A 21,317-nucleotide genomic window follows, 5' to 3' on the forward strand; every position below is an offset into this window, starting at 1 on the left:
TCCTGTTGCCACCACCTTTTCATCAGTCTCATCAACATTGTCATTATAGATCTTAGTGATTCTGCACCTTCTCAGAATTTCTGCATGAATTTGACCTTGAGAAGTGTTTGACTACTATCAACTCAGCTATTAAATGTCAGAGTCTGACATCTCACACTGCATTCAGGCAGCCACGAGCCTGATGCCTTTCATGCTCATTGGACACCTGAAATTATGTGCCATGAAGTATCCCAGGAGTTCAGCTTTATTGTGGGTGTCTCTGGACAAATGATCTACTATTAGTTATATGAATTTCTGACCCATGATCATTTTCCCTGCACAACACACAAATAATGCATGCCTATCTTTAGTGACAACAGGGCAAAAGTAAGCAACAGGTCAAGGAACTAATCTATAGCTAAGCAACCTGTTTATATTCTATTAGCATTTTTCAGATTCATATGAAAATAATGGCTTTCTCAAGTTGTAATTTGTGTTCTTCAAAAATAGTCACTGCAAGTTGCATTGTTCCTGCTAATGAATCAGAGGAGAGTAAAAAATTTTTTTTCATATAATCTCTTATAGAGTAATTTTGATTCTTCAAAACAAGACAAGAACTTACAAGAAAAGGTACTAAGTACCACCCATATATAAATAGCATGTAAAATCAGAGATACACCAGATATTTGTTATTTTATTAGTGAACACTGGAATACAATTAGAAAAATTTTATGTGAGTCTAAACTGCCCACATTTTTGCCCATGTTTCTGAAGATTTCATATTCTTAAGCAGATCTCTTGCCAACATATATGTTTAAATTGAGATAATCAGATTTTAGAACTATATATGAAAACTATGAAATCATCTAATAGATATTTTTTAAAAGAAGACATATTTGGAAACAAGCATCACTGGTAGTGGGTACGCTGTAATACCATGAAATAATACCATGAAATAAATACCATGCATTTGTTATTAACAATTTTGTAAAATATAGCATTTAAATAAAATGAGAAATTATTTTAAAATTATAGTTTAAAGAAGTTAAAAACTTAAGATCTAAGTTCTCTTTACTTTAGAAATTACAGAAGCCTTTGCCTGGAAACAAAGGTCAGAGAGCCAAAGGGGATAAACTTTATGTATGCTATTTATTGATCAATAGTGCCAAAGCTTAGGCTCATGGAGATGAATTTCCAGGAATCTCAGTTTCCCCACTTTCATTAGAAGAATGACTTTCTCTTATTATTTATTATTCATTTGGGGGTCATATCCAGCTATACGCAGAGCTTATTAAGATTAGATTTTACCTGGTGGAAATTTATGCTCTGGAACCGTAAGTGGGTTCTGGGATCCAACCTGATCAGCTGAATACAAGGCAAGCACCCTACCCTTGGTACTATCTTATCAGCCCAAAGTTTCTCATTTAGACATAAAACGAATGCTATCACAAATTATCAAATAAAAGTGAAAACAAGAATAGGTCAAGTCCTAGGTCAAGTCCAAAACTTGCTTGGATCTCTATACTAGAGCTGTATTTTAACCTTATTTTAAGGTGGAAAGGTATGGGGCCAGAGTAGGCAGAATATTTGTCTTGCATGCAGTTGACACAGATTCAATCTGGGGCACCCCCTATGGCTCTCCAAGCCCACCAGAAATGAATCCTGAGAGCAATCAGGCATAAACACTGAGCACTGACGCACCCCATAAAAATATAAAGAAATGAAAAAGAAGGGGCATACAGATAAAGGCTTGGATCTTAATGTGAAATCCACTATAATATAGATCAAAAATATATTTTTATGTCCAAACATTAAACACAAACATGTTCAATATGACACTATTGCATTAGATTCATGTATACTCAATATAAAACATTCATTGAATCAAAATATTTTAATAATTATTTATCTAATTTCCAGCCTCTACCCCAACAGAAACAACACAGGTAAAAATAAAATAGTCTGTATCCTCAAGTTTATAGGACAGAAGCTAAGAGGTAAATCCACTACCAAAGTGCAAGTAATATGTGTTTTTCCAAGCTTTCATGAAGTAGAAAAGAAATTAACAAATTAATTAATATTTGAACAAAACAAAAGTAATAAGAAGAAGATTCTGTGATTTCATGAGGGATACTTCGATGGTTGGGGAGGTAAAGATTAAAATGTGTATACTTTAAACAAAGATAGAGCTGAATTTTGTAAGAATTAGGAAGATTAAAATTATTTTGGCAGCTGGCTTATCATTTTGTCAGACATAGTTATTGAGCTAATATTGTATCTATGACTCTGTAGTGGCATGCCAACTGGCTATTTCACTCTGACTGGATCACATGAGGACTTAGGAGAGTCTAAGAGCTATTTCATCTAACTTGTAATGAATATGATCATGGAACTTTGCAAGTAATTAAAAAGTTGAACAAATCTCCCACATTCGTCTCATACAAAGTTAAAGAAGAATAGCAAGCAAGCCATGAACAACAATGTGCAGAGTATAATGGACTAAATGCCATAATGGAATAAAGAAATCAGAATCACACTCAAATTAATTTGTAAGAAAAAAGAGATCTTTTGTAGGATACCGTACTCTCTTCAGGAAGGGAAAAATATCATTGGTCATTATGATTATGATTTGGAATTCTGAGTTATAATTTAAATTTTTGATATAATTGCGATGTTGTCTTTGAAACCGTGCTTAGTATTTCTGAGTTAGGATTACATTAACTACAATGTAGAGTTCTTAAGATCATCAAAATGAATTGTTTAGGGGCCAGTGAGGTGGCGCTAGAGGTAAGGTGTCTGCCTTGCAAGCGCTAGCCAAGGAAGGACCGTGGTTTGATCCCCCGGCGTCCCATATGGTCCCCCCAAGCCAGGGGCAATTTCTGAGCGCATAGCCAGGAGTAACCCCTGAGCATCAAACGGGTGTGGCCCCCCCAAAAAACAAAAACAAAATGAATTGTTTAGACAAAAGAAGCACTGAAATTTATATATATTTGTTTATAAAAATATAAATAATGTAAATATAATACTTAATTATCCCATTTATCAGATTTGCCAATCAATTGTTACATTATATTTTATTACAAAGTAACAGAAGTAGCTTTTGTAACAAAATTTGTTATGAGGAGCCGCAGTGGTTGCACAAGTGGTTGGGTGTTTGCCTTGCACCCCCTAATCTAGGACTGACAGACGTTGGATCCCCTAGTGTCCCATATGGTCCTCCAAGCCAGCAGCGATTTCTGAGCACAGAGCCCCTGAGTGTCACTGGTGTGGCCCCCCAAAAAAATTGTTACAAAAGACTGTCAGATTGTTACATTTTCAAAAGTGTGATGTAACTAATGTGTGAAACATAATAAATGCTATTAAAATCAAACCATTAAAATGATGTTTTAATCGTTTAAACATAATTTTAAACATTTTAAACAACTATTTTAAAAACGATTCTGTTACTGAAATAATTTATTCTTAAACTCTATAATTATATGATGTAAAGTTATAAACTAATTTTCGAATGAATGAAACAGTGAAACAATTGAAATACAGTTACATACAGTATAAAATATCTTTTGCTATAGTTTATATCAAGTGAATATATATTTTATATTAAATTTCCATATTAAATATAATAAAACAGGGGCCAGAGTGATAGCATGGAGGTAAGGCATTTCGCCTTTCATGCAGAAGGTCATTGGTTTGATTTCTGGCATCCCATATGGTCCCCGAAGCCTGCCAGGAGCAATTTCTGAGCATGGAGCCAGGAGTAACCCCTGAGCGCTGCCAGGTGTGACCCCAAAAACTAACTAATTAAAAAATAAATAAATATAATAAAACAATAGATATGAGATATTGAATGACTAGTACAAGTGGATTTGCGCCTGAAATTCAGTTATAGGCAACTTTTATGAAGACCTAGGTCAAAACATTAACTTTTATTTGTAATGGAGTAGGATCCTGCATTATTTTTGGTATTCAAAATTAAATTTGTATAAATTAATTTGGTGACATATGAACTAGGGTTTCACTAAGCTTCTCTCTATTCTCTGTTTGATATATACACATGAATGCATATTCACTCTCTGCTATGTATATTGATGGTATTTCACTCAGTTCAATGTTCTATATTGCTTGCTCAAAATCATTTTATAGCTTATGCACCCTGAGTGTTTCAATTTTACTCCAACCTCATAGAATATTTTTAACTGCACACTTACTACATATAGCAACATTTTCCAGAATATCCATTTAATCCCACATTCTAAGAAAAAATCATTAGCTGACTGTACTTAGAAAAAAAAAGGATTACATTTTTTAATTTTGTCTTTTGAATACAATGGTTATTCAGGAGGAGACACTCATTATTGGTAATAAATAAATAAATAAATAAATAAATAAGATCTTTTTGTGCCCTAATACAAAAAGACTCAAAAGAATTTGTTGGGGGAAAAAAGTTCTCTATAGACTTTCAATAACTTCTAAAGAAAAGATTTTTTTTTATGAATTAGTACAAATGAGTCAGTAGCATATGGTTTCTATATCCCTTGAGTTTAAATTTGTAAACAGAAAAATTCTGGAGGAAAAATGAACTTTGTAGATGTCACTGAACCCAGGGGAAAACATAGGAGATGATTGATCAACTTAATACATTCCTATGTTGCCCTCTGCTTAGCTCAAGCACATTCAGGTCATTTGTAGCTCAATTTGGACTGTCAAACTCAGAGCTCATCACATTTTAATTGTTTTCAGAGTAAAATTCCAAATAGAAAAACATATTGAAGTGGTGAGAATATTCAGTCATGATTTTTAGCATAATTAGCTCATTTTCTAGTTCCTTAAAAACAAAGGAAAGCTAATTTTGTTACAGGGGATGCTGGAAACTTTGTGAATGACACATATCTCAGTACCCAGAGATGGATACAGAGGTGGTGTTATATATACACACTTTGGCATGGACTAATTAGACCATAAGGACTCATCAGAAAATTCCCTATTGCAGCCATGCTGAATGGTGCCTTCAGCTTCATATGATGGAGTACTATTTCTCAAAAAAATTCTACAGAAACCAATGTATAAGATTCAAGATACAGAACATAGGCTCTATTTTTACATTCTAACTAAAATAAATACTCAAATAATTTATTGACGCATTTTACAATGTACTAAATACATCTCCTAGAGTGAATCATCTGAACACACATTCTGTGATAAAGATTAGTATAGAATAATGTTGGAAAAATATTTAAATACCTTCAAAAAATAAAAACCAGTCCCAGACTTGGTTCAGGACTCCACAAAAGGTTGGTTGGTAATATCCATGATCATTTGATTAAACATAAACAGACATCATTGAGCTTATTTGCCACCCCCATGTTGAAAGGAACTAAGGTAACAAGTGCTTATCAGTAGAGAACTAGTGGGACAACTTTGATGACTTCTGGACAATTATACTTTCCATCCATGTATCCACACCTCAACTATAAACAGGAGTAAAGAATTTCCTCACTTAGTTTTCATTTAAACAATTTCTTATACTGAAGAGGATACATGCAAACTCATGCCTTCATTTGGTTGAGCAGGGAAGAAATTTAAGTGTTTATGGCCATACAACACATGAATATTTTATAGTAGTGTTATCCCAGTTAGTATTACAGAAAATATGATGGAAAAGTAGCATACATAGCAATCTACCAAGCACAGTGAACCTAAATTTTGGTGATATTGGGAGCTCAATTAGCAGTATACAAACTCAATAAATCCATAGACAATAACATTAATAGCAACATGGAGAGCTATAACTATTATTTCAAACTGACCCTTGCAGATATTATTTTAATAATTATATTTGCCTTTGATATGGAGTGCATTTCTTTGTGTTTGAATAAGGCAGACTAAGGTGGTGAGTGAGAAATCGGGGGCACTGATGAAGAAGAGGTCACACTGGTGTAAGGATTAGTATTGGAACATGTAATGCCTATTAACTGAATTATGAACAACTTGATAACTCACAGTGTTATAAATTAAAAAAAATAGTGTTTGGTCTGATCATTCTCAAGATGGATGAAAATTTTGTTGTGTTGTTTAATTTAAGTCAAGTATCTTCCTAGTTGCATTATGTTGAAGATGTATTGCTGATCCTAGTGTCTGATGTAATCAGCCCTCCTGGTGATTTTTTAAATCTTAAAATTGAAGAACAGTCTTAGAACATTTTTAGTATCTTTTTGAATCTTCTTGTTTCCTGAGTGAGTGAATGCCACGTGAGCAAACTCAGTAATACCTGGGCCATTAACTGAATTTTTTGATGCCTAAAATAAAAGCAGTCCATACTGAGTAGAGATCTTCAGGGAGAAAAAAGCCCTTCATAATGCACTATAAATATATCCAATTTATTCCTATACAATGTCCCGACTCTGAAGTAGCACATTAAGTAAAAATTTCACAAAGGCCAGATTATGCCTTAATTAACTTAAAAAAAAAACAGTCTGAAACTGACACATCTCTGTGTATTTTCAATAAAGCCCATTTTAAGGTGGATTATTTGAGTGTTTTTAAGCCCTGTTGAGTAAAATATGAAGATTTTGGCTGATAATGAGGTGCAATCTCAGGGATACCTTAAGAAGACTTTATATATTGTCAGTAGACCAGAGTAGAAAGAAGCTAAAAATCTTGTGAATTATGTTTCTTTGATTATGTACCACAGGACTCAGTCCTAGCTCTGCACTTAGAAATCTCTCATAGTAATACCTGGGGAACTCTATGGGCTGCTGGTGAACAAACCTGGGTTGGCAGTGTGCAAGGCAAGTGCCCTTTCCACTGTACATGATGATTTTTTTAACTTTCCTTTCTTTTTTTCTGTTATTTTTTTAATAGAATCACAGTGAGATACATAGTTTAAAAGGTTGCTGATGGTTGAGTTTTGATCATACACTAGTAACACACCAGTGCACATTTTCCACCTCAAAATTCAGTTTTTCTACAATCATCAACCACTTCCCCAGCCTGGCTATCTGGGAGGCAACTTTCTCTCTCTCTCTCTCTCTCTCTTTCTCTCTCTCTCTCTCTTTCTCTCTCTCTCCCTCCCTCCCTACTTTTTCTCTTTCTCTCTCTCCTCTCTTTTTTCTCTCTCTCCTTTCTCTCCTCTCTCCCCTCTCTCCTCTCTCTCCTCTTTCTTTCTCCTTCCTCTCTTTCCCTTTTCTTTCTCTCTCTCTTCCCCATTTTTTTCCTTTGAGGCCCCAAGGTTTGCAATATGTTACTAAAATATAACATGCATATCCCTTTATTTACTACATAGTGAGTTTAAGTAAATATTTCACTTTAAACTAATTTTTACCAATTTTGCTTCAACACAGGTTCAAAAAAAACTGGAAACCCTTTCATCTTCTACTGCTTTCTGCAAATGAATAATTTCCACTAAAAATAAGTGTAGGCTACCTGGTGTAGCCTGCAGGAATTGATTTATTCCTTAGGTCATGGTTCTTTCAGTAATGTATGAAAAATCTGCACCCACAACTTCAGATACTTATGATTTATCATTTATTGTACATCTTAAGTACACGGTCCTAGATCCCTCTCTAATGTCTAGTTCTCTCCTTTTTACCTGTGCACAATGTCTCTAGTTCTAAATTTTCATCATTCTGAGTCATAATACAATTCTCTGGGCTTATTCTTCACTATCATCTTGCATGCAATATATGTACCTTGCTACACTGGATTCAGAGTATGGCTTCTGTGTTGGAAGTCTAAATCTATAGCCTTACAGCTTGGGTCTTCTTGTTGGGACTTGTTGCTTTGTTGTTTTTGGCTGGTCTATTAAGAATAAAACTCAGCTGCTCTTTGTCTTTTTTGGGTTTTCTGTGAAGAGTGTGTGATTTAGAACTGCTGCTCTCCTTTCCTCTCTCTGGGTATCAGTGAGGTGTCCAAAATGAAGTTACCTGATTAGTTTTTCTCATTTTTTTATTATTTTTCACCATCAGAAATTCTATGATATAATTTGACCGGCTACCATATTTTTGTTTGTTTTTTGGCTACACCCAGTGACACTCAGGGGTTACTCCTGGATATGCACTCAGAAATCGCTCCTGGCTTGGGGACCATATGGGACTTCATGGGATCTAACCACAGTCTGTCCTAGGCTTACCGCTAGTGCCACCGCTCCAGCCCCATGGCTAACATTTTGCTTGGTGAAATCTAAAGAAAAGAATGAAATTCATTGAATTATCCTTCACTATCCCTCTCTCCTCCATTTCTATTGTAACAAAGATACTCATATTCTGTACCCTTGATGTACACTTGATGTATCATACTCTGTACCACATGATATAACTCTTAAGAGTCTATGGACAAAATTTCAGTTGAGAGGAAGCAGAGTAGGCAAATGTGTCATGGAGTTCACAATTTAGCTCATACAATTCAGTTTTAATGATAATGAAGCTGGTGCCATATGTCCATGCTTCCACGCTGGTAAGTTTCTTCCACTATGCATTTTCTGTTTAAGCCGATAGACTGGAGAAATCATGCCATTGTCAAACTTTCCTGTATTTCTTATCATGATAAACAGAAAGAAATGTCTATTCAAAGGCCAACTTTCCTTAAATGCTACCTCAGAGAAATAATGAGGCTGTAAATAGCTATTGATTTAGTTTCTTTTTTCTTTTTATTAATATCCTTAAACACCTTGATTACAAATATGGTTGTAGTTGAGTTTCAGTCATGTAAAGAAGTCATGTAAAGAACACCTTCCTTCAACATTCAACATTCCCATCACCAATGCAAAGTAGAGTCAAGATTTAGGACAGTATTTATCACAAATAATTTACATCAACTCGTATAAGACAGTAACATGTGTGCTAGGGTTGTTGATTTTTCTTTCAATCATCACAGTACGTAGGCAAGCATATGGAATACAAGATCAAGCAAACACATTGTTCTTTCTTCCTTCCTAGCAAATAGGAAAGGGACAAGTTCATGAAAATTGCTATAAACTGGGCTTTGCTAGCAACTCTCAATGTCATTTTTATTTTTGTGTCAGATGTAGATCTAACTGCATGCTCAGAGGGCTATTTCCTATTTATAAAAATGTCACACCATTTTGATGATCAACAGATTGTATTTCATAAAGTTTTAAAGGTTGGGTATTTTCAAACCACCATATATTCTAGTGCATTTATAGAAAGGCAACATGGCAGTCTCTCCTCCTACACTAAATGTGTCAAGGTTGTTAATACTGAGTCAAAAGACATACCCATATGGAAGTTGGGAACCCTCTAAAAGGCATTCAGACATTACAAGTAAATGTTGCTTGAGCTTTGGTATGTCAAAGATACTGAAGAATATGAGAAAACAAAAGCTACCTGATGGTCTGTCTGATTATGCTATGGTGATTTAACAAAAGCAGACATGGATGGTCCAGTAGAACTGCTCCAGAAAACAGAATCACATCTTTAGCAGTGGAATCAGGAGCTGGAAGAGACACCATCCCCATGATCCATTTTCAAAATGAAGAGTTATGTATGGGGCTGGAGCGATAGTGCAGCGGTCTGGTATTTGCCTTGCACACAGCTGCCCAAGACCGACCTGGATTTAATCCCCAGTGTCCTATATGGTCCCCCGAGCCAGGAGTAATCTCTGAGTGTATAGTCAGAAGTATCCCCCGATTGTCACTGGTTGAAGCCCCATCCCACCCCCCCCCAAAAATGAGTTAACAGAAAAAGAGTAAACTCTCAAGTTCAAACAAAAGAGTGGAAGAATCTACAAGAAACTCAATATTCTAAATGGGAGTGGCAAAGATACTACAAAACAGCTACTAGAAATAATAGATCTGTATAGTAAAGTGGCAGGCTTCAAAATTAATTACTACATGCAAATAATGAAAGAGAAGAGAGCTTTTTTAAATTCCACTCACAATTGTGAATCAGATAACAAATATCTTGGAATCAGCATAACTAATGATGTAGAAGGCCTATACAAAGAAAACTATACAACATAACTTCACAAAATAATAAAGGGCAAAGGAAAGGATAATATATTCCCTGCCCATAAATTAGAAGGATAAATATCCTTATATTGGCAGTACTCCACAAAGCATTACACATTTAAAACAGTCCCTATAAGGATGCCCATGTAATTTTTTAAAGAATTATATGAAATATGAATAGAAAAATGGACACCAAAGATGGGCCCAGAACTAATCTTTATAGCCATTGACCTTTGCAGAACACAACAATACCCATATAATTGCCATATGTATTTGCATTTATTTTTACTCAAAACTGCCATATCTATAAAAACGGTGTGTTTCAAATATAAATGGATCATAAGAGAACCCCACCTCTAAATAAATATTGGTTTTTATTCCCTTCTTAACTCTTCCAAATATTTATATCTCCTAGAATTCTTTTTATATGCCACAGATTTAAAAACAGTATCATGAATATCACAAATCTTTTTTATAAAAGTGAAAAACTATATCAGAAAAGACAAACATTTTCATATTCTTTATCTCTCCCTATTTTTTTGAAGGATGCACTACTGTTTATGCTAAAGCGTTACTCATGATTCTATATTCAGGAATCACTGCTAGAAGTGCTCATTGTACCCTGTGAGCTGTCAAAGATCCAGCCTGCTGTAAGAAAGTGCCTTACACACTGCACTAACACTCCCACACCTCTACAATTTTTTTTTTATTTCTAGATTCTTATCTGAAAATAGTAGAGGCAAAATATATATACTTGGTTAAAATGAGGGTGGCAGAGGAGGATATTTTATGTCAATTTTAGGTCAGTTTAGAAGTCAATAAAAATAAAACTATAAATTATAGAGGACTGAATTGCCACAAAGTCATTTTATAGTTTTAATTGTCAGAAATACTGGATGAAAACAAAACAAAATAAAACTAGGCTTAAAGAGGTATTACAGAAAATTATAACGCTGAGAGGAAGTTGAACAACTTTGCTTTAGCTTCAATGTGTAAAGGTGATTATTTAAAGATGTCTCCTTCTTATGCCAACTGACTTTTGGTGGAATTGTTAAATAAAATAGAAAATTTCATATTATTTTTCATTTTTTGCTTCCTATTGATGGGGATAGTTTTATGAAACATGAAGACCACAGCACAGGATTCTATTTATAACGTCTAAAATTTTATACATGTATGTAAATAGTTCTCATGGAAACAACGACTGGATATGTGTACAATTAGTCTATTTAGAAATTTTATAATGGGAACATTTATTGATGCACCAAGCACTTAAAAGTTCCTACAAGATGGGCCCGGAGAGATAGCATAGTGGCGTTTGCCTTGCAAGCAGCTGATCCAGGACCAAAGGTGGTTGGTTCGAATCCCGGTGTCCCATATGGTCCCCCGTGCCTGCCAGGAGCTATTTCTGAGCAGACAGCCAGGAGTAACCTCTGAGAATCGCTGGGTGTGGTCCAGAAACCAAAAAAAAAAAAAAGTTTCTACAAGATATGTTGCTTGGGCATGACTAGAAATCTAAGAATGGAAGTTTAGAATCAGTAGAAGCTAGAGAGAAACTGGTTTGAACATCCTCTGTAATGCTTGTTATAAAATTCAATGAAGAGAATAAGAATCATGCATGCCCATGTATGTGTATGAGTATAAAAAATAATGATGAGGAATAAATTAAAGGAGAATTGAAGGAAAATGAAGAAAAGGAAGGAGAGAATGAAGTCAGGAAGGAAGCATAAAGGGAAGGATAGAGGGAGATAAGGAATGAAGAAAGGACAGAGGAAAGGAAAGGGGGGGAAGTAAAGAAAGAAGGATGACAGGAGGAAGGGAAGGAAGAACAGGAGGAGGAAGGAAAGAGGGAGGAAAGAAAGGAAAGAAAATGAGAACTGAGGAAATAATGAGGGGGGTGGGAGAAAAAAGGAAGAAAGGGAGTGAGGGAGAATTGAAGGCATAATGGAGTGATGGAGGGCTGAAGATAAAGAATGAGGCATGAAGAAAGGAGAAATAAACTGAGAGAGGGAGGCACAATCGATTCTAAAATAAAGAATTTAAGAAATCAAGGTTCTAGAGGAGAAAATGAAGCATGGCAATTATATAATCTTGGGAATAATTTTCTGGAGTTATATCACAGCTAATGAGCATCCTTATTTCCACATGAAGATCATGCTTGAGCTGGTCAGAAAATTCATATTTAAGTTGCATTTTAGGAAAGAAAATGACTACTTTGACCACATTCACATTCCTACAACTATTGTAAGATGTTTATTTTCCCTATATACATATGGAACCTTATATTTCACACATTCATACACAAATAATTAATGGTAGCATAGATATGCAAATGGTATTTTATATATCAAAAGATATTCCTCAGAGAGAACACTGAGCACTTAAATTGTTTATACATGTTAACCACACCCCTGTTTTGAATAGAATTGAAAGATGGTGCATTTTGTGTTTTATGTTTCTGTAAATAATAATCCACAGGCATTAAAGCTTAGGGTAAGGGATATAATTTTTCCATCAGAAATGCAGGCCTTATTTCATGTTTCATTTAAGTTGCCCTTTTGAGAACCTCAAAAACCATAAGTGTTTGATGTCAGTGACATGAAGCAGACCCATTATTCTTTTTTCCTTTTTGTGTGTGTGCACTGTAATGTGATTCTGAAATAAAAGCAACAAACATTTTTTTAACACTGTATATGTTCAATTTTTTTCTCCCTTTTTTCTTATCCTTTTTATCTCCAATGACGGTGGAATGGATGCTCAATCTATAACAAGCTGTAAAGTGGAGACCAGTTGCATTCTGGGGGGTAAAGGAGGGAAATATGGGATGCATACTGGGAACAGGGGCGGAGGGAGGACAGCACTGGTGGTGGGAATGCCCCTCATTCATTGTCACTATGTACCATAAATGATGCAGTGAAAGATTTGTAATGCACTTTGGTCACAATAAAAATTTAAAAAAAAAAAAGAGTTATCCTAAGAACAGGGAAGTGCATGTCTGATAGTGAAGGTAAAATGTGGTACACCGTAATGGTTTCTTTGTGGTACACCATGAGAAACAGGTAGGAAGGACCCTGGGCTTGCTAATATAGGACAAAAACAGCATGTGATTTGGTGGGAATATAGAATAATTTTTTTCACCAGATTATTCTAATTTCAGGTATAGAGGACTATATTCACTTTTATTTTTTTCAGTACTGTGTGGATTGTATGTCTGAATGTTAGAATGCGAAGATGGTGACAGGTAACTCCTTTCCATGAATGAAAACCAGTATCTTCTATTGCAGAATCTAAATAAACACAAAACTAGTTTTTTTTCTTTAACTACCATCAGTTGTTCTTGAGGTTTTATTGCATAATCCAAGGCCTTGGCACCCAACAAGTTACTGAGTGAACAACTTTGTCCTAGAAAGGCAACTACCTCACCTTGTCAAGCTCAGCCAAACTGAAGCCACACTGTGGAGGTGCAAGAAGTCAGCATTCTAGTTGTATTTCCTTCAAAAGGTGCAGAGAAACCATTTGAAATGACAAGTAGATCAAGTAGCTGAGACTTATTCTAAATAAGCTTGTTTAGAATGTTAAGTCTCAGCTACTTGATCTTCTTAGTTTTGTTCTAAAACTAATTTTATCTTTAAGAAGATGTCCAAACTCCACTGGCACTAAAAGAAAACTTGCACCTTCAGCTTAACACTGAATTAAATGGATTTTGGTTTGGAAAACAGAGTTCAGATTCCTGCCTGCAATTAAGTAAGCTAAGGGTCTGAAAAGGAGATGGAAATATTGAATGAAGGTGTTCTCCCTAAATTGCTCCCACCCTAAAAGAAAGATCTGTCTGCTGTGGAGAAAGGGGCCATCAGTATGTAGGGAAAATACAAAAATGTTCATGAGAATGCATCATAATGAAACCATTTTTGGGCAATGCGATCTTCTACTGTTGTTTAGAATGTTAAGTCTCAGCTACTTGATCTTCTTAATTTTGTTCTAAAACTAATTTTATCTTTAAGAAGATGTCCAAACTCCACTGGCACTAAAAGAAAACTTGCACCTTCAGCTTAACACTGAATTAAATGGATTTTGTAGTAGAGATGCTGTTATGGTTTAGTCTCAGGAACTGCAACTTCTTTTATGCAGCAGGTATAACTCTCATTCAGCCTCCTAGTGTCATGCTACAACCGAGTCTTGTTAGTACTTTAGGGTTTCCATGCTTATAAGTTCCCTGGAAATCCATGTATTTTCCATCTTAGAATCTTCAGCTAGTTGCCTTACTGCTAACTTTAGTAAGTGCTCAGTACTGCAGAATAGGGATCCTCTGGGAGATTTAATATCACTCAATTGCCCTTCACCAGAGAGAACTATCTCTTACCCATCAGACTCTTTTAGTTTAGAGGGATTAAAGCATCCTGTTCCTCAGTTTTCTCAGGGAAAAAATACAAATATTTACATTGCCCCAGAGACCAATAGACAAATGCCATATGAGTGTGTCCCAGTGGTAAAACAATAGATCAGGCATTGTGCAAACAAGTTTCAGGCTACCTTCCAGATATGAAAGGGCACCACAGACTGGCACAGTGGGAGAATCACTAGTTTAAAAGGAAAGATATTTTTAGATTGCACAAAAAATTAGGAATGCATGAAACTACAGATGATAATGCAGAACAGCTACCCAAAGTTATGTCTGGGCCTCATTTCCGCTGCTCATTCCCATAGCAGCCCCTTGCTCTGCTTACAGGTTTCTGCAAAAAAAGTTCTACTTGGGAAAAATAGAAAAGGTTAACATGCCATGTGCTATCAATTTTTTTTAAAGCCAACTCTGATATTCACTATTGTTGACCTAAAGTCAAAAAATCTTAATTCTTCATTCAGCTGAAAATACCGGTGGGAAATCTTCATCTCTTGCCTACTTCATGTTGAAAATTTATCACTTTGGTCATGATTCATTTTTTATATTTTTTGTTCTGTGTTGTGAGATAATTCATCTAGTGGTTTCCTCAAAGTAATTGTTCAATGCTTAGTAGTAAATATTCTAATTAAGGCTTCAATATTTTAATCAGCTGCTATTATAATTTTTAGGTTAAGATAATTCACTTTTTGTGTTCCAGTTATATTCTTTTGAGGACACCTCCTTTCTTTTTTATTAACTCACCATTTCATCTGTCCCAACAGAGTCACTGCAGACAGAGTCAAATGGTCTAGACAGTCAATTGTTTCCCTCACTCTGTTTTTTAGTTCCCCTAAATTTTTGGTAGGAATATCACCCTCCCACCACAGGCATAGATCACTAAACAAGTATATAGTAAGTGATGGAAGATATTTTCTCCTAGTTCTTTCCATTGGCACCAAGTTCTCCTAGAAGGTATCTTTGGATATATAAATATCTAGTCACAAGTTGGAGGTAATTTATGTAACTAAATCAAGTAAAATTACTATTGTTTATTTTAAAAATAATGTTTAAACTGGTTAGATAGTACAGGAGCAAGGTACTTGTCTTTAATACAGATATCCCTATTTGATCCCTGTGTTTGCATAGAGTAATCAGAGCACTGTCAGGAGTTATTCCTGTGGACAGAATCAGGAATAACCTTATTAGTAGATATAGGTAATACCCAACCACCTCCATAGTTCAAATCAAAAGGTTTTTCATGATTATATTAAATCAGATAGTAAGTTAAAAGAGCAAAATGTAAATTTTTCACATTTCTGCATTTTACTCACTTTCTAATTGGATTATGAATGAACAATATGATGAAGAAAAATTATAAAGTTATGCCCTATGATATAATATAATTATCAAAGAGAAGTAAGACTACTTATGGAAGCATGACAATATTAGTAGGGGCTGAAGAGATGGCAAAGAGGGTAAATTGCTTGCCTTGCACATTTTATGTAGTACATATTTAAAAAAAAAACAAAATATTCAAGGGTCCTTTTCTACAGAGATAACAGAAGTTTTGCTTGAAGCAGTGTTGACTGAGCAATGAATAAGCTGACACAATCATGAAAGGTTCTTGCTAACCAGGTAAAGAGCAGAGAAGATATGGTGTTAAAAAAGAATAATAATGAATTAAAGACATAAGCGACTCTAAGAAAGCAAAGCTAAAATTACAGGAAAATAAACTCTTTTTCTTGTTGGATTTGTTTGAAATTACTTTTGATTGCTCACAAGATCTTACTTTATTTTCAGACCTTGAATTCCAAGGTATTTTTTAGTGTATTGATATCTTGATATTGATATCTTTTTTCAGATAAACTAGCTTGAGTGTATTTTCGAAATTTGCAAACCATCTCAAATTAATACCCAAACTAAGTTCAATGTAATCATGTAATCAGATTCATTATATTTTCTTCCAAACTTCTTTTCTAAACTTTTAGAACAAGTATCTGACTCTCTGTTTCAAACCTTATTACATACCTATAATCACCTCAAATTTTATGAAACTTTTTTTCATAAAGGGAAAGCTTTTATTACAAGTATACTCATTTACCAACTTCTCAGAAATGCACAAAAATTTATCCAGGACTCAGGTCATAAACCAATTTGCTATTTAGTTTATCCATTTCCTCACAGACAACCTCTGATTTACTGCTGTGATAGCCACTGATTTGTAGTTGACTCTATTTCAGACATATGAGGATCACCATTTCTTTATTCCCTGGGTGTAGCCCTCTGTACAAAGAAATGTGAGAGATGTTTTGTGAAAAATTCTTTTGTAAAAGCATTTTAGAGATATAACTTGATTATTCTTCTTTTCAAGTCATGTGATAGTTGATATTCAGGTGGTAGAGAATTGGTAGACCTCCATTTTTCTTGAATCTACAGTCCTCAATTGGCTCAAGAAATTAAAAATAAAAACTTTAAGCAAAAAGTAAATCTTAGCTTTTTTTCACATTAATGTTTGGGAGGTTATTGTACCTGCAGCATATATTCTTGCTGATAATAATTCCCAAATCATGTTAGCTTTATTGTCCAACCTTTGGTTTGGCTTATACATCAAAAGGAAACCAGATTTGGTTTATATTTCAAACTTTATACCATTACTTCCTCTTCCCCTAAGACTCTACTCCAAAGAAGCATCATCATTTAGCCTGAATTTAGTGTAAGAGCTTATTGATAAATTTTCTTTCTCTTCTCTGACAGCTTTAATTCATTTTCCAAATAGCATTGAAACTTTTTTTTTAAAGGGAATTGTTTTAAAGTACTCTTCCAAACTCTCAGAAACCAAAATACTATTGGTTTATGAGACCCCTGCTGATTTGTTCATATTTGTCTTTAGTCATTCTTTGATCTCCTTGCTCCAAACACACTGTTTCTATAATGTTACCTGAAAACAATATCCTTGTTCTCCCCTCTGTTTTTTCTCTTGCTGTTTTCTCTGTAGGAATTTCCTGAGTCCTCTATGTGACTTGAACTTTTCTCTCCCTTGTCATACAAACTTTGGTCTCAGCAATTTCCTCAGTGTGACCTCCATATCACCAAACATCAAATAACTCACTAACCAAATCTACTGCTTTTTATTTGTCAGGTGGTGAGAGGGAGGGCTAAACCATACATAGCAATGCTCATGGATTACTCCTGGCTCTTGCTCAGGTGGCTACATATGAAGCATATGTCCTTGCTGTACTAACTCTTTGTGTCCCTACCGAATACCCTGTTTTACTTTGCAAAGTACATTTTGAACTTGTGTCTTTGTTTGATTTGTGTTTCTCTTTTCCTAGACTAAACACCATAAGGAAAATATTTATTGTCAGGATTCTGTGCCCTGTTTTTAGAAAACTGGTGACTGTAGCAGGAGTCAGTAAATAATCAGCAAATGAGTAAACAGACTGGTAAATAGTTCAAATAATCAGGATGTCAAAATAATGCTACAATGAACCGGTGAATCAATGTAAAATAAGTTTGTACATATATTTTATATTAATTTTTAATATTTACTTGCTTTTACTTTTATGATAAAACAAAACAAAACAAAAGCAAGAACTTGGTGGTACTTAGCTGACCATATGTGGTGCCAGGAACCTGTGTCAGGCAAAGCAAGTGTCCTAACCCCTGTATCAACTCTCCTACTCTACATTTACTTGCTTTCAAAATAGTAAAATAAATAAATAAAATAAAAATAAATGCAATGTACATTTACCTGAAGGCTTTTTTAAAGAGAATCTGTTCAAGATACACTTAAAGTTTCAATGGCAATACAAGAGTTGGAGTTGTTTTGCTTAGTTTGATTTACTTAATTTTTCTACAAGAATTTTTTTTAAAAGAGTGAAAAAGAGGAAGGTAGTATATAACCAAAAGTATAGACACAAAAAGATAAAGTCCGAGCACAACCAATCATGTGGAAACTCCAAATTAAAAAGGTTCTATGTCTCATCAATTTTTGAGTAGCTAATGAGTACAGAATTTCCCAACCATGACTCTTATGGAAATCTTTGAGCCCTCCTATTTCAAGAAACTGAACAGGTAAAAAAAAATCACATAAGTGATCACAGCATGATAACCAGGGGACCAAATAATAAGAAAGCCTGGGCTAAAGGAAGAAACAAATTTGCAAACAGGTCATTGTAATGATCATGTTGAAAGACAGTAGATTAAAGACAATCACTAGGTAAAATTAAGCAATAATCAGTAAATAAATTATTACATTTACATTTTATCACCTTTTTGACCATTTGAAAAATTATATGCACTTTTATCACCTACCAGGAAAACACAATACCCACTTTTATCAGTGGAGAAAAACCTTGGATTATTTTAATGGGAATGATGGATTTGCATGAACATAATAAATCAATTAGCAACTTCTACTCATGACAAAATTTTAGCAAAACCAAATGAATGAGAATTTATTATGATAAAGAAGTATATTGAAGGTATCATTCTACCGTGGGCTGATATTTCCTTGCCCTCAGAATCATTCCAAGGAGAAATGGCAAGTCAATAGGAAACACTGCTCTGTGACTATTAAATGTGTAACCTTTGAATTTTAGATGCTGATATGGGTAGCAATATCTACTCAAGATATTTGAGAAGGGTATATAATGGTAACATGATTTATCAAAAATACATGCCTTGTAGATTGGCTATTTTCATTTTTATTCTTCTCTGAGATTACTATTGGTATCTTACTAATAGAAGTTACTGTTCACATTCTTTTTAAAGTAAGAAGAAACAAAATATGAAGCACTGAAACCCATGTTTGTCTATCTGATTTTTAAATGTGGACATTAATGATGTTTATATGTCTACTTGAGAAATGTCAAACATGTAGTAATTAGCAGAAAATGACATTGCAATTTCTTTAAACATTTGAGTATAAAGAGCTGAGCACAATGCAGCTCAACCCTAGAGCATTTGCATTGTATGTGTAAGAACGTGATTTCAATTTACAATACACACACACACACACACAAACACACACCAACACTAAGAGCTGGGAAAACTTCCATAGCATGCTGATACAGTTTACATTTTTAAACAAGGATAAAGCTAAATTCATAGCCTATATTAGAGTATATGTTTTTTTTTCTAATACAGAGATACTTAAGGAAACAAAACTCAGAGAAAAAAATGAGAAGAGTAAGCACTGTATGAAGCAAGTTATAATATGTAATATTATATGCTCTTATAATATGTAAACTGCCATATTCTGAAATCTGAATCTTTATAATATCTCACTATTGGGGTTTTTTGTTATTGTTACTTACTTGATAAATTTTTCTGTTCAAACTTAAACATAACTATGGAATCTATTTGCTAGGCAAATAGGTGGGACAGTGTAATTTGATGATTAGTTTTGCTTTTTAAAAATCTCGGCAATTACAGTTTTGCTATTAACTATTCAAGTCGACCACAATCCCACACTTTAAGAATGAGTTTAGGCTGCAAAAACAATATTGTGCACCATGAATCCCTTGTGAACAAAATAATTTACCTCTTTACATAAATAGCATATGATAATACCTGAATATTAATGAACTGTGTCCTACTCTAAATTATGCATAATAAATATATATTACATAAATTAAATATTTAAAGAACATCATGGCTACTTTGATTATATCCCTTTGTCCATATTCATCACCAAAATCCATCAATATATTCCCTTGAGTTAACTAATTATATAAAAACTATTTAATTATCCATGTAACCGAAATGAAGCATGGTTAGCTATTTATGACTTAATGGCAATGTCTATTTGATTTTTAGGGAGCAGATTTATCTGCTCTCTGAAATGAAGATCAAATCACACCATCTTTAGTATTCACTAATTGTGCTGTTCTCCCTACCTCCTGATGATTCTTGGCCAGCCATTCTTTAATGGTACTGAGAGCAATGACAGCAGCAGGCTCATTTGGGAAACCTAAGAGAAAAGCAGTAATAAACAAATTAATAACAAAATATAACAGAAAAGTCAACCATGGAATGCTACTACATTTTCTTTATTCAAACACTGTTAACTCAATCAGTTGTACTAGTTAAGGCACACATTAATTAATATCACTTAAAGTCTTTGATCCTATGTATATGAAATAAAGAAGGTGCTTTTTATTTGCTTTTTGGATCACACCTGGCAGCACTCAGGGGTTACTTCTGGCTCTATGCTCAGAAATCGCTGTTGGCAGGCTCGGGGGACCATAGGAGATGCCAGGATTCCAATCACCATCCTTCTGCATGCAAGGCAAATGCCCTACCTCCATGCTATCTTTCTGGCCCCTAAAGGTGTTCTTATACCAAACAAGATTGAAAAATATTCAAATAATTTGTTTTTTATTCTATGATGATATCAATTAAATATATAGATCTAATATATACACACAAACACATTTGCTTGAGTTTTCACATAATTTTCACATTTACTTATGAGAGAAGTTCACATTAAGATTTATAATCCTTAATTTATAAATCAAGTAAATACCACTTAGAGAAAACATATGGTTGATTCAAAGTCACAAGGCCACAGGTATTCCATCAGGGAGCTGACATAGGCAGAGGAAGTAACTTGCAAATACCCACACCACAGAAACTCATATCAAAATTCAAAGAAGGTCATGCCTGTGTCATTTAGGATCTCCAAAATGATATTTGAGATTAAGACAACATGAACTGACTGAACTGTGTAATGTGGAGTTGATTTTAGAATGGCAGGAAAATTAAATCTCAGACTAAGTTCCATTGAGCCTAAGTAGATATACTCAGAATTTGTAAAACTCATCAGGAATGTCACTTTAGTTTATGTAAACCACATGCTTGAGTTTGCAGAATCATCACACTTTCTGCCAAAGAGATAAAACTATGTGAAGAAACAATCTCAAGTGATATGTTTACAGAGAGAGGAAGAGATGAATGGAACTATTTTGTTGATGTTCTATTTCAGTTCATCTC

At 34.3% G+C, this 21,317-nt stretch overlaps 1 protein-coding gene across 1 annotated transcript in view; it reads right to left on the minus strand.

Annotated features, from left to right (window-relative positions):
* Positions 1 to 21,317, minus strand: part of MACROD2 (mono-ADP ribosylhydrolase 2) — a 2,173,194-nt gene that overhangs the window by 673,780 nt on the left and 1,478,097 nt on the right. The window contains exon 8 of the mRNA XM_049774344.1: positions 20,222 to 20,295. Coding sequence (XP_049630301.1) covers positions 20,222 to 20,295 — 74 coding nt within the window. The remainder of the gene's footprint in view (positions 1 to 20,221; positions 20,296 to 21,317) is intronic.

Source organism: Suncus etruscus, chromosome 6, assembly GCF_024139225.1.
Source record: "Suncus etruscus isolate mSunEtr1 chromosome 6, mSunEtr1.pri.cur, whole genome shotgun sequence".
Taxonomy (NCBI): domain Eukaryota; kingdom Metazoa; phylum Chordata; class Mammalia; order Eulipotyphla; family Soricidae; genus Suncus; species Suncus etruscus.